This window comes from Furipterus horrens, unplaced genomic scaffold, assembly GCF_987537825.1.
Source record: "Furipterus horrens unplaced genomic scaffold, mFurHor1.1.pri manual_scaffold_8, whole genome shotgun sequence".
In the NCBI taxonomy this organism is placed as follows: Eukaryota; Metazoa; Chordata; class Mammalia; order Chiroptera; family Furipteridae; genus Furipterus; species Furipterus horrens.
In genome coordinates, this window is record NW_028327178.1 from 51,278,983 (window position 1) to 51,294,489 (window position 15,507).

Consider the following 15,507-nt stretch of genomic DNA (forward strand, 5'->3'; position numbering starts at 1 on the left):
GTTTGGCGGAACAAAGTAGCTGAGTTGGTGAAGAATGAGGTGGTCTGTGGGCTTCACTTTAAATCTGGTTTCTCTTTTCTATCCTGATGGCTTGGACAGAAAGGGCCCAGAGGTCTGAGAGGGAAGAAACCTAAAATATTCCCCTCTGCCCAAGTAAGTATAGTGGGCAAAAGGGTTTTGGACAGGTGTGACATGCCTTGCACATCTTCCTCTAAAGAAGCCTTTTTTTCCCTAATGTGAGACATTGAAAAATTAATACCTGCCTTTTGTCACCTAGTGGTTATGGATTAAATGATGCCTTTTAACCCTGTTGCCAAATCTGTTGCCCCCAGAATACAACAAGGATGCCAGCCTGTTAAACCAAGCACGCCGTTGTTCGGGGACAGCCAACTGACCTGGAGTCTGCACGATCCTTCCCCATGTGGGAAGGCCACCCTCCCCTCCACACCCCCACTCTTACTAGGGATTTCTGGACCCAAGGGTAGGTAGGACAATGACCATGCCCAGCTTGAATCAGCTAGAGGAGCACGAGACCTTCGCCCATTGTCCTTTATAAGATTATAAAGGGTCTTAAGTCTGAGAGTGGGGGATTGCTATTTTTATTAAGAAATCAATTAATTTTTTTAAAAACAGAGTAATACAGGAAAGGGTGAAGCCAGAGAACTTGTATGCATGACCCATGGACATGAACTAAGGGGGGTGGGATTGCTGGGGGAAGGGAGTTACTGGGCAGAGGGGAGCAAAGGGGAAAAAACTGGAACTATTGTAACAATATAACCAATAAGATATACTTTAAAAAATTAAAAAATAATAATTAAAAACAAGCAAAAACAAAAACAATCGGCTTACAGGTTAGAATTTGTAGCAAATATGCTATGCTGAGAGAAATGACCAAAATGTAGATTGGAGATAAAGGACTGGAAAGTAAGAACAAATAACAGCCATGGAAAATAACATTTATATAACAAAAGTTCTATATTCGGAACCATGTACAAAATATATACTCAACAAAAAAATAACTTATATAACAAAAACTCTGTATTTCTAAACCATGTACAAAATATGTACTCACAAAAAATAAACTGGAATAAAAAGAAGTTTGAGATGAAAAAGAATGTTAAAGGTTGAAAATTTCCCCATCTGATGAAAAGATAAGAATCCTCAAATTCAAGAAGCAGGGCCAAGCCCTGAGTAGAATAAAAATAAATCTGTACCTAAACACATAACAGTGAAAATGAAGAATGCCAAGAAAAAGGAATCTTAAAAGCAATCAGGAAAGAAACAAGATTACCTACGAACACCAAACTATTAAGCAGGTTCTCAACAGTAACAACAGTAAGATGAGAATGCAATAGTATTAAAACTATCAACTAGATTTCATACTTAGCTAAATGATAATTTAAGAGTAATGGTGATATTCAGGGATCTTCCAGTCAAGATGGCAGCACAGGTAAAAATGGCTCAACTCCTCACACAACCACATCAAAATTACAACTAAAATATAGAACCACCATCATTCAGAACCGTCAGTTATCAAGCTGAATGGAAGCCTGACAACTATGTTATTAAAGAAACCACATCCATCCAGACTGGTAGGAGGGGAGGAGATGCAAAATGGTATGGTTGTGTCGTGGATAAAAATTCAGGAGGAATATCTCAAGAGCAAGGAGTCCCAGCCACTCACCAGGCCCCCTAGCCCAGGGTTCCAGTGCCAGGAAAATAAGTCCCCATAACTCCTGGCTGCAAAAACCAGTGGGGATTGAGTCAGGAAAGAAACTGTTGCAGGTCTCAAGCAGTTCCCTTTAAGAACCCACAACAGACTTAATCAGACACACTCCCTCTTAGTTCCAACACTGGGGTAGCAGCTTGAAAGATAACAGTGGCATACGGGGAGGAAATGAAGTGCCTGGCATCAAGGCGGGAGCTGGGGAACAGCTTTCTCCCAGAAAGGAAGGTGGCAGAGGCCATGGTCCCATTTTTGAACCCTCCACCCACAGAGCCACAGAGTTGACAGACAAGTGCCATATCTGAGACTCCATCAACCTGACTAACACACTATATGCCCCATCCTGGAGATCCCCTGAGACTCCTTCCCACTCAACTTACTGCCCCCCACTCCCCCAAAATGTTAACCATGTCTTTTCCATATGAATGGCTAGTCTAGGCTCATGCTTCACAACTTCATAAATCCTATCCAACAAGCAACTGCTGGCCTCAGTGAGCCCCCAGGCCCTGCACCACTTGTTAAGTGGCCCCATGCCTGGCACTAAAAGCAGCCAGCCTAGATTCACAGCTTGGCTTCATCTAGGAATCTTGAAGCCCAGCACAAGTAGCAGCCATCTCAGATTGCTTGAGAGCTCAGGTAAGGTGCCCCAGACAAAACACAGGTTGGGATTGACCCTGTCTTTCACTACCCAGGAAACCCCAGAGCCTGTGCATCCAGTGGACAGCTACATACCATATTGCAGCAGCACCACCCTGCCCCTGCACAACTGACCCTTCATGGAGGGCAGAGGTTGGTGGTAAGTGGTCAAAGCCTGGGTAAATCCCGCCCATTGACCTGCCAACAGTAATCAAGGCTCAACTACAGGAGGAGGGTGCAGTCAGCACACATGAAGGGCACACCTCGGGTACCTAGCATGGGTGATAGGGGAGGCTGTACCTCTGGACCCTACAGGATACCTACTACTTTAGGTCATACTACCAATACAGGGAGTCACAGTAGCCCTACCTAAGACATAGAAACAAACACAGGGAAGCTGCCAAAATGAGGAGACAAAGAGACATGGCCCAAACAAAAGAACTGAATAAAATTCCAAAAAAAGAACTAAACAAAATAGAGATAAGCAATCTATCAGATGCAGAGTTCAAAACACTGGTTATAAGGGTGCTCAAGGAACTTCGTGAGACCCTCAACAGCATAAAAAAGATCCAGTCAGAAACAAAGAATACATAATTGAAATAAAGAAAAATTTACAATGAAACAACAGTAGAATGGATGAAGCCAAGAATCAAATCAACAATTTGGAACATAAAGAAGCAAAAAAACAACCAATCAGAACAAGAAGGAAAATTAATAAAAAAAACTCGAGGATAGTATAAGGAGCCTCTGGGACAACTTCAAGCATTCCAACATTTGTATTATAGGGTTGCCAGACAGAGAAGAGAAAGAGCAAGAAATTGGAAATCTATTTGAAAAAATAATGAAAGAAAACTTCCCAAACCTGGCAAAGGAAATAGACATACAAGTCCAGGAAGAACAGAGAGTACCAAACAAGGTAGATGCAAAGAGGCCCACTCCAAGACACATCATAATTAAAATGCCAAAGATTAAAGGCAAAGACAATCTTAAAAGCAGCAAGAGAAAAGCAGTTAGTTACCTACAGGGGCATTCCCATAAGACTGTCAGCTGATTTCTCAAAACAAACTTTGCAGGTTTGAAGGGACTGGCAAGAAATATTCCAAGTCATGAAAAGCAGGGCCTACAGCCAAAATTGACCTACCCAGCAAAGCTATCATTTAGAATTAAAGGGAAGATAAGAGTTTCCCATACAAGAAAAAATTACAGCACTTCATCATCACCAAACCATTATTATATGAAATGTTAAAGGGACTTATTTGAGAAAAAGAAGATCAAACTAGGAAAAATAAAATGGCAATAAATACATATCTATCAACAACTGAATCTAAAAAACAAACTAAGCAAACAAGAACAAGAAAAACAGAGACAGAATCATGGTTACAGAGAGCATTTTGATGGTTGCCAGATGGGAGGGGGTTGTGGGAGAATGAGTGAGGAGATGAGGGGATTAAGAAGTACAAATTGATAATTACAGAATAGCCATGGGGATGTATAGTATAGGAAATGGAGTAGCCAAAGAACTTATACACATGACCCATGGATGTGAACAAAAGTGTGGGGATTGCCTGTGGGACTGGGGGGTGTTAGGTAGAGGGGGGCAAAGGGGAAAAAAGCTGTAACAATTGTAATAACAATCAGTAAAATATAATTTAAAAAACAGTTATGGTGAAATAAAATCATTTTCAGACAAAAGAAAAGGATATGTCATTGTCGGACCCTCATTAATGTCTTTTCAGAAAGAGGAAATTGAACCATAAGGTAGTCAGATGAAAGATGAGGGGAAAAAATTAGAAAATTTAGTAGTAAATCTAAACAAAGTTACTATATAAAAATCATAAAAATATAAATGTTAAATTTAGGGGAATAAAAAAACAAGATAAAAGTTGATAAAAATAAGGTATAACAAAGGTTTAAAGATTCTAAGCTCCTTATTTGTTTAAGAAGATGGATTATATGCATTAACTTTGAAGTGGTGTTTTTTTAATGTCTTTATCTTACTTGAACATCACAATCAACCCAGCCTACCATGTTAGAAATCTTAGGGTCAACTTCCTCCTTCTCTCACTCTCCTCAACTATCACAGTAGCATTGAAATCCCTCCCTAGCACTACTAATTTCTCTTTGACAACTCCTAACAATTACTAGTCTTCCTGTCACCCATTTTTTTACATCAAGTCAATCCATTCTGCTGTATTATTATTCTAAATCTCAAAAAATGCAAACTCTCTAAGAGGGCATAGTATAACCTTTACAATCTAGCCTTCAACTACCTTATTATATAACAGCCTCAGTTTTCTAAACTGTAGAGTAAGTAAACTCACTGTGGATGAAGTGGACCAACATCTTGAATTCCTCAAGCCTCTAGCTATCTTTTACTCCCTTGAATATGATTTCCCCTCTCTGCACCTCATCATTCTGTCAAATCCAACTCAAATTTCATTAACTTTCTGAATCCAGCTCTAATTCTTTCCATTATAATTTATTGTTGATGTGTTGATTGTATTCATTAAACTGTTAATTTGATGACAGGAATCTTATTTATTTTAGTAACTGCTCTAACATTTAATGTAGAACCTGGCATATAGTATGCACTGTTTTCTGTTTATTGAGTGAACGGAAGCATAAATGTCAATAGGGCTATTTACCATAAACTCAACAACTTGAGAACATTTAAAAAAATACATATACACATATATTTATAAAAACCAGCACTATAATTAATAAACAGGTAATAAATACAAATTCCTCCTTAAAGAATATTTATGTTTCTATGAAGAAAGGAGTAATCACGATGGGATGCAACATTACCAAAAATTTAAGTTAAATTGTGTCCATGCCAAATCAAAAAATAAATTATAATTATAAATTACAGTTGATGAGACTCTCCTAAAACTGTTCTGGAACAAGTGTATACATGAACAATTATGTACACAGAACCTCACAATGAAAAAAGTTATTAGTAAGTTTACATTATTTTTTCTACCTTAAGATAAAAATTATTTAAGGCTTATGTTATTAGTAAATAGATATTCCCATAAAATGAACTGCTTGCCAAAAGATGAGCTCAACTAAAAATTAAAAGGTATGCTGACATGCTAAAAAGTTCATTGGAAATTGAAAGGTAACACATTTTAATAAAGTTTTTAAGAAAAAAACTAATTTATTTTTGAATTGTTTCTAAAGTCAAATATAAAACTATGCTAAAACTTAGTGTTAGATTAAAATGGTAAACTTTATGCATATTTTACCACAATAAAAATATTTTTAAGAAAACTTAATATAACTGTTCTAAGCCTCAAATCAAGTTTACCTCTTTTAAGCAGACCCTCCTCTTTTTACTCTGGAGATAAAGAGCTATAGTTTTACAATGGGTGATTCACATTTTTTTGCAAGTGAGAAAGCATACAAAAAGAAAGTATTTTATATATGCCTAAAAATATTTACAGCCCATTCCATGCTTTTTATTTGAAATTATTTTTAAAGTTTATATTAATCCTAAAATATTAACATACATGAAGCAAGACGTTAAGATAGTTCCTTTTTTTAAAAATGGTTTTAAGTGGGACAAGTGTAATAGAAAAACAATAAATAAATTTTTAAAACTTGTTTTTATTTATTTAACAGAGAGAGAGGAATGGAGACAGAAAGAAACATCAAGTTGTTCCACTTATTTATGCTTTCATTGGTTGATTCTTTTTAAAAAATATTTATTTATTTTTAGAGAGGAGGAGGGAGGAACAAAGAGAGGGAGAGAAACACCAATGTGAAAGAGAAACATCAAGCAGTGGGGCAAATCCACAACCCAGGCATGTGCCCTGACCCAGAATGGAACTGACAAGCTTTTGCTTTGCTGGATGACACCCAACCAACTGAGCCGAGCCGGTCAGGGCAGATTATTCTTGTATGTGCCCTGACCAGGGATTGAACCTGAAACCTTAGCATATCGAGATTATGCTCTAACCCCCCGAGCTACCTACCCAGAGCCTAAGATTTTCCTACTGAGAAATTTCCAAAATTAAACTACACGCGCCTACCATAAAAGATCTGGATTTTAATAACAGATTTTTATTTTCTTGTTACTAATGTGTTTGATAATTGACTTAGAAAAAAATTTTTTTAACTTCTTATCACAGTAAGTTTTTCATTAGTTTTCAAAACACGAACTTGGTAAGAGAAAACTATCTCTGCATAAACATATACCTGAATCATCAGCTAATCTGCTAATTCTTTCCAAAACAGCAATACAATCTCTTTCATCATCGCAGACTTCCCTCAATGTATCCAGCAAACTCCGGGCCACCATTTGTCTACACACACAAAAAAAATATAGTGTTCAGTGGCTTCAACAGTTAATATTCAGAATTTCAAAAGGCACAGTCCATATAGTTTTAAAGAAAATGTTTTCTTATACATTTAATAACATATACTAAGCTTCTAATTTCCTAAGTGACAAATGCCAGTATGGATTTTAACAAGATGAAATTGAATGTTTACTAAAATATTTTTCATCTTTATCTAATTGATTTAATAAATTTCTAAGGTTAATGAAATTCCTTTTCAGTAATCTTCAATTATAATAATGGGAAAATTTACTCATTCTTTATTATATAAAACATCTTATTTTTACTAAATGAATTTAATGTCTATACTCAAAAGAGTTTAAGCCAAGACTTTCCCAGAAAAGTCTGATACAGGTGGTCTTGTGACTATAGGAGAAACAATGCATTAGAAAGAATATTATCTCTTAGTCAATGGCATGTCACAGTCCCCTTAACATCACCTGGCACACAGTAGGTATACAACATCATTTGCTGAAAGAGTAATATATCCCCCTCAGTAATCATTTTACACGAATATCAAAATTATGTCTAACAGCAAAAAGGCAAAGAAAGAGTGCTGTATAGTTAATAGGATCGAGGAGAAAACACCTATAAAAGAGGCTGCATTTTGAGTGTTAAGAGAACTTGGTGACTCAGACTGCACATGTTAATAATACCTACTTTAAATTGGGTAATATTATTTTCTCTCCTGAAATTAATGTAATAAAAACCACCCTTCCACTTTAATGAAAAGAATATGCACATACCTGTTAAATACGTTCTCACTTGCAGCATACTTGTCCAATCTCCCCAGTGGCGTCAACATTTCATCTTGTGAGACAAAGTCCAGGGCTGAAGGTATAATAATCACATCAGACTCTGAGCTGTAGTCATCCACACCAACTATCAGAGACATCAGAAATACTCCTTATAACACTCTGAAACTAAAAAGTACCCCTTGCCTATCTGAAGCAGCATAAGTAAAACTGCCCTGAATGAGTCTGGAGTGGTACAAAGAATCAGAGGAGAATCTTAGAATCAATTCAGAAACCATGAACAACTGAAGGATGCATCCTCTGCTTCTTTTACAGGTATTTTCCAAATTGCCTCTAGAAGCACAGGAATCAGAGGTTGTAGAAATTCAATATGGGGTGATCACAGAACAGAGTGATCAGAAAAGAGTGATGATCATGGAGACCTGAGAACTTACATGTTCAATCAAAACACAACCTGTAAATAAATAAAATGTCAAACACTGGTAGTTAATTCTGCAATGCAGTCAGAGAAAAACATAATAAGAATTACGGCAAACTTCTCCATCAGAAACAATACAAGCCAGAAGACTGAAAGAAAAAAGTGTCAACCTCCAACTCTACATTCTGTAAGTAGAAATCTTTCAAATATCTTTGATATTCGTATTTTTCAAATGCAAAGGTGAAATAAAAGACTTCTTCATTCATACAAAAGCTGACAGGTATCACCATCACCAGACCTGAACCGTAAGATTAAAGGAAGTCCAAGCAAAAAAGAAAATTATACCAGGTGGAAATCTGGATTTACAAAAAAGAAATGAAGAGCATCAGAAATGGTAAATATGCAGGTAAATACAAAACCTGTCTTGTTTAAAGTAAAAAATATGTACTATAAAATAAAAAGATAAAATATATATTGTGAGATTTACAACATATATAGTATGACTACACTAACACAAAGACAGGAAAAAAGTACAGTATACTGTCTTAAGGTTTCTTATACTGTATGTGAAAAGATACATATTACTCGAAGGTAGACTGTAATAAGTTAAAGACAGTATATACTATAAACTCCGTAGCAACCATTAAACATCAAAAACCAACCCAAGACATAGAGCTAGTAAGCCAATAAAAGCCATAAAATAAAATCATTAAAACATACTCAATCCAAAATAAAGCAGAAAAAGATAAAAAGAAGAAGGAACTGATACAACAAATAGGTGGAAAATAGTTAAGATGAGAGATTTAAACCCAATCATATCAATAATCACTTTAAGTACAAATGGTCCAAATAGCCCAATTAAAAGGCAGAGTGTCAAACTGAATTAAAAATAACACCTAACATGAAATAATTACTTACATAGTATGGTAAAATTTATACAGGTTACTCTGAGCTACAATTCATAGCACAGTACCTTAATTATGAATCCAAGAGCTGTAAAAACCAATCACTTTCATTTAGCCTCCGTTTTCTCCTCTGTAACTGAACACTGAAGAGCTAGCAGGACCTCAAAGGTACCTTATGCAGGCTCTAGAATTCTATGTTTATGACCAAACTGTTTGTCTCAACTCACACCTATTAATCTTAAAGATAAACATTAATAATATTGATTCTGATCTATGGAAATTAAGGGGCCATGGGGAAGACTCCTAAAGTGGTGATTGTCAAATATAACTGTGTTTAAGACAAGCCTGGAGCACTTACCTCTATAATGCACATTCCCAGATCTTATATGTAGACTCTGATACACAGATTTGGAGAGAGGCTCAGGAGCATTCATTTTTTAAAAATACCCCCACCTCATACTTGTATTACACACATACCTCTCCTCTCCTTGATAATCCACAAGTCCAACAATCAAATACAGATTGCTGAATAACCATATCTGAGAAACATACTCCTAGAGGGTAACAGAATCATATTTTGATTCAACTTTTGACACCCCTCTATCAATCATGGCTGATGATTATCTCTACATGAAGGAAGTATTCCACTCTGGCAGAGGCACTGGCAAGAAACATTCATTTTTATTTCCTAGTACTGCCCCATCACCTGTCAATATCTGTGGAATCATTCCGGCCTCAACCATCCTCTACAGATTCAAGATTTCCTCAGCAATTCTTGATCAGACTAATAAGGCTCTAACTTTCATCTTTGTGGAGGCCACGAAGATACTTAAGTCTTACCCAGGCACACCCTATAAATGCTTACCACAGGTTACAAAGACAAACAAAAAATATAATCAATAAAAAACTGTCACCGTTAATAAAAAAAATTCTACAGTGTATACTCTAAGTGATGGTACAGACAATAATATCCACAGATAAAATAGCACAGAGGGAGTAAATGTAGCTATATACTGTTATAAGGATTCTATAGCTTATGTAAAGTTGTACATTAATTTATGATAAGTTCAAGATGCAAATTATAATCCTTAGGAGTAGTCTCTAAAGCATGCAAGAAAGGATACCCTGACTATTGTGGGTTAGATGGAGCGTCAACCCATAGCCAAAGAATTGTGGGTTCAATTTCCAGGCTGGGCACATACCTAAAGTTGAGCGTTTTGTTTCCCAGTCTGGGTTTGCATGGTCTCCAGTCCAGGCACATAAGGGAGGCAACCAATCAATGTTTCTCTCTTACATCAATGTTTCTTTCTGTTTCTCCCCACCCATCCAACCCCCCCCCCCAACCATCTTCTCTAAAAACAATGACAAAATGTCCTTGGGTGAGGATAAAAAAAATTTTTTTTAAGCCAAAGAAGTATTAAAATTGCATACTAAAAAACAGAATGAGCAGGAAATCTTGCACTGTCCTTCCCGCATGCCTGGAAAGTGAGTCATCCCTTTGCCCAGCCTGTCCATTCCCTATCATCAGGTCAATAGTAGCTTAACACTAGGCCACAATTCACCTCACTTCATCTCAGCACGTAGGCCTTGTATCATCTCACATCATCACAAGAAGGGTGAGTACAGTACAGTAAGATGTTCTGAGGAAAAAATGAGAGACCCTCACGTTCACATAACTTTTATTACAGTATATAATTATTGTATTTTATTGCTAGCTATTGTTGTTCATCTCTTACTGTGACAATTCTCAGAAAATAAAGGAGTTTGCCAAGGAGGACAGAGGGCAAGAAGAGGATATTCTAAGCAGAGAAATCCAGAGACAGGGAGTCAAGAAAAACCATGTCATATTTATAAAACTTACAAGTAATTTAGTACAGGTGGGGCACAGCGACTTGTAGCTGGAGCAGTAGTGGAATGTGATCAACCAAAATCAACTTACTCTTCTAATTTTTAAAGAGTAACATTATTACATTTTGCAAAATCCTCCTGCCTAGCTAGAGAAATCTCATTACCATCCTGTAGTTAGAAATGGCACTTGAGATTTTCTAAGCAATAACTTAGCTAAATTCAACAATTATCTCCTTTAAGCAAAAGACAATTCCGGGAGTATCAACTATTAATTAAATCCATCATTTATTTTTCAAACATTAAGAAAAAGCAAATATTGTGATGGCTTTTCCAAGCTCAACAACCTCTCTGTCTTTACACAGCATTCTAAAGAGAACCTGAGGTCTCATTTCACTCTTCTTCCAATGATCCTACTCGTAGTTGTCAAAGAGCAGAGGGAAGGTACAGAGAAACCTAGTCCTCTCAAGAGCACAACATTCTAACTCAATGGAGATGGTTCTAGTTCTACCTGCATGAATGTTGTTAAGTAAGCCTCTTTTCTATTCCTCCTTAACAATGCTTGATATACTACAAATTCATGATGACTCAGTAAGAATTCTGAATCTATAATTGTCAAAGTGTGTTTCAAATCCCTATTCTAAGTCCCAAAACTACCCTCAAAACATCAACCTCCAGTCCTACCTTACTATCATACATGCTTTTAATGTGCTCTATAGTGCCAAGTCAGGGGGAAAAGTGCCAGCAACCAGGGAAACGACAGCAAGGAAGAGGACAGTTTCGTGGTGTATCTGACCACCGTTCTACTGCACAACCATACGTACATGCTACGGCATGAGGAGGAGAATAAAAAGGGCTGCAGCTGTTCTCATATGCTTCTCAAAATGGAGCATATCACTACCATTGCCTAAAGATGTATTTTCCAACGACATGGGATAACACCAACCACCTCATCTAGGAACAAATTACAGTTACAATGGTGGAAGAAAAATATGACTGTTACACTTGTACATAAATATAGTCATGTAAACCATACTTTATGAGCAATATATTGATAAAGGTGATAAAGGGCAATTACAACATGGGTGTTTCCCTGACACAATGAATCTGGAACTTAAGCTTGCTATTGTCAAAATGACTTTTTCATTAAACTTCTTAAAGGTATAGTTCATTTTGCAGCCTTTCACCTCTCCATCAACACAATTATAACCTGTCTTATTTTTCACTCTTGGGAATCTCTTCTCAAAGATTAGCAATCATTTGCCAAAATTGAGGGGCCCTGCTTAGACCTAATGCCTTAAATTCTTTATAGTATTTGACAAAGCCAACTCTATCCCAAAAGCCTCTTCTTACATTTTCTTTTCTTGTGTTCTCTGGAAGTACACAATCCTGAGTATTTTTCTACCTTTCTGGACTATTCTTGCTTTCTTCTTTCTGACCATTTACGTAAAACAGATAGCATAGAGGGAGTAATGTAGCTAAATTTCCCTCTACTTTTGTTCTCATACATGCATTACACACACACACCTCTCCTCTCCTTGATAATCCACAGCTTCAACAATCACTTATGATGCAGAAGACCACCAAAGATCTCCTGCCCTGATCCCCAGATCCACAGTTTCAAATACTTCACAGAATCGCCACCTCAATGTTACATTTGTTCTGAAAATTAAACTATCCAAACTGATCTTATAAAAATAAGATCTCCCTCATGAATTCAAATTACCATCTTTCTCCCCAGTAACCCTGAGTTCTCAAGCATGAGGTTTTCAGTTACTTTTTTGTTTTTTACCATACCTTTCTTGCCCTCATATCTTAATTAGATGCTAAGAACTATAAATTCTACTTTTATAAGTATTCTGTATTCCGACTGTTACAGAATAGGGGTCTCCAAAAATCCCCAGAGCCGCAGGTTGAGGGATGGGGCAAGGAAACAGCTTTTAGGATGCCTTCACATGCCTGGGGCTAGTGGTTAGTGTCTTTGTTACACAAATGGCTTTGATACTTCCAAGGCCCCAAGAAGATGGGAAGGGTTTTGACCATGAAATGGTAATGAAAGAGCATACAGAGTCTGTGCAAGGTTCTGTGAATGGTCAGAACTGGTTACCATGCCCACTGCATCAGAGGACGCAGTCAGGGATTTAAAAATAGGTGGCAGACATTTTAGGGGGGTTCTCCATTCAGTTTTGAGAAGGGAGAATACCATGCGGCTTTGAAAGGGCAAAGGGAGAACCATGCGTGATCCAGTGCAACATGGCACATGTTTTCCTGGACTGTATACGAAGGCTGATGACATTGTACCCCAGATCCTGAAGGAGATAGCTGACAGATAAGGATGGGGAACTTCTGGGCATGTTTTTGGCTTCTAGCTTTTTGGGAAGCAAGGGAAGTGCTGGGTCCCGTGGGAGAACAGGGCTCTGAGCTGAAGTGCTCACTGTCCTCCCCAGGTTGGAATATTATAAATAAAGACGTTTTCCTCAACACTAGTTGTTGGGTTTTACACCAAGGCGCCATGTGAAAGAACCCCCTTTCGCTCTGTAACACCACCACTCATTTCCCAGTATCCTAATTCAAAGGCTCTGATATCCTTTGCTTAGAGCAAATTGGGGTATTCAAACCCCCTGAGGTAGATGAAGGTTTTTTTGAAAATAAATCATATAGCTAACTTTACAGTGTATTCCAGTAGTCCATCCAAAAATGTGCCGGGGGATTTGGATCACAACCTCCGCCTTACTTTAGACAAAGAAAGGTATATCTCTAAACTATCTCAAAACTACATGCCAAACACTTGACATAAAAGGATACACTTGATGCACAGTAACATGGCAAAAAATGGCTCTAATGCCAAACAAAGGGACCCTTGGACCTACTTATCAACGTGTTAAGAAATTAATTCTCTAAAGACTGTAATAAATACTTCTGCAAATCAGGTATTTTTCAATCTGTTGCTTAAAAAAAAAAAACTGAAAATAACTTTTGGCACATAAGTTGAAAGAAGTGCAAGGAAATTAGCGGCAATGCTAGCAAGACCCTACATCAACTTATTTATGTCAAGAGAATTTCTCAGTGCTTATAAACCTTAAAATAAAAAATAGAAATCGATGCTAAATAGTCTCATTCTAGCAATAAATTATAGTCATCCATAAGTACCTAATTATTTGTTAAAGTCCTATCCACTTCATTAATTAATGCTTATTGAAGGGAACCAAGGTTTTTTGCCTTTTGTGGATATTGATTTTAAGCTGTTAAGAAAAATAAGAAGCAGAAAGAACTTCTGACCTTCCCCTCTTTCCTACTCAAGAGATTTAGACAGAGAAACCTGCATCAGGAAGTAGATTTAGGAAGTTTGCCTTAGCCTAATTTGAAATAAGTATGGTACATAAAAGGGTTGCAAGCAGGGGGCTGTGAGCTAAATAAGCACCCCCCTCCCCAAGCCCCATAGTTTCAGAGTTGCCTACCAATAATTTTCCTCTCGGGTATGCTCCACTCTTTCCTTAAGGAGTAAATAGCCCATTCTCACTTCTGAAATCTAACACCGTGCCCCACCCTTTCTCCTTTTTCCAAAAATGTCATATATACCCAGTCTTTCCTCACTGGCTTTGAAGTTTTCATGCTTATATTATTTTCTCCTGTAATCTGTCTGTTAATTTGATTAGCATAACTAGAAGAATTTAGAAGGTGGAAGGAAACGTATGTTTTTTAGCCCCCACACTATTCAAAATTTTTGTTTTCAATGAGTTTATCATCATTTGTAATACATTCTGATTCATCAACTGAGTAAATAATAGAAACCAAAAAATGTTTTATGGCCACAGAAAATTAAAATTTTCAACTTCTCTTTATATACATATTTTTGGTGCAAAGAAATGTCATAGGGTAATAATTAAACTTCTAAGCAAAAAAGTATATTGTAAAATTTTTGTATAAAATGAAAAGAGACTAAGTAGGAAAAAGAACAATGTAAAACTCCCAATTTAAAGAGTATATTCTTAAATTTTCGAAATTGGATGATATTGGGTATAAAACTGCTATGGTATTTAGATTCCATTTTTTAAAGTAATACAACAGTATTACTATTTTTTAATAACTTTAAATGTTAAAGTATATGAGAGAGTTTCCAAACTTATTTTAGGATGTATATAGTAATTAACTTTGAAGACCACTGCCCTAGACTATTACAACTGCCTCAATCCACCTACTCCAGTCTCCGTGTTACAGAATGGGGGTCCCCAAGGAGATGGGAGGGGCTTTGACTGCAGAATGGAGACGAAAAGTTTATGGGGCCTGCACAAGATTTCACAGGTGGCCGCAACTGGTCACCCTGCCCACTGTGTCACAGGCCGAAGTCAGGGATTTAAAAATAAGGCAGCGGCCATTTGCAGGGGAAGAACCATGTGGCTCTGAAAGGGAAAGGAAGGACTCCAGGCAGTTTGCAAGGAGGTAGAAGTGGAGAACCACGTGGGCTGAGAGAGAACCACATGGCTCTGGATTAAGAACTGAAAAATACTGCGACACAGGCAAAAACCCCCGATCAGGCATGAATGACTGGGAGCTGTCAGCAAAGCTGAACTGTGGGAAATCCACGGACTTCTATTTTCCTAGAGGGAAATGGTACCCCTGACTTTTCTATTCTAAAACTAGCCTGTTTCGGCAGGGGGAGCCAGAACTATGTGCTTCTGGGTGTTTTAAGGAAAGTAAGACTTAATAGCAGAAATCTGCCATTAATCTAAATCTGTATAACCTTTAAATAAACAATTCCTTTTCTTTTCACCAAACTCTGGTATTGAGTGTTATACTTTCTGGCAGCGGGCCATCGAGCCCTTCATAACTGAACAGCCCGTGGGTTGTTTCACCTCATTCAATCAGGTTTACATACCAGAAG

General features: G+C 37.2%; 1 protein-coding gene across 3 annotated transcripts in view; it reads right to left on the reverse strand.

Moving 5' to 3' along the window:
• PPP4R1 (protein phosphatase 4 regulatory subunit 1) overlaps positions 1 to 15,507 on the reverse strand; it is an 88,718-nt gene that overhangs the window by 60,797 nt on the left and 12,414 nt on the right. For 2 of the 3 annotated variants that reach the window (XM_090285810.1, XM_090285812.1), the window contains exons 3-4: positions 7,449 to 7,584; positions 6,563 to 6,669 (exon numbers count right to left, since the gene is read on the reverse strand). In XM_090285810.1, the coding sequence (XP_090141936.1) occupies positions 6,563 to 6,669; positions 7,449 to 7,584 (243 nt within the window). The remainder of the gene's footprint in view (positions 1 to 6,562; positions 6,670 to 7,448; positions 7,585 to 15,507) is intronic. The other variant, XM_090285811.1, reaches the window with a different exon arrangement.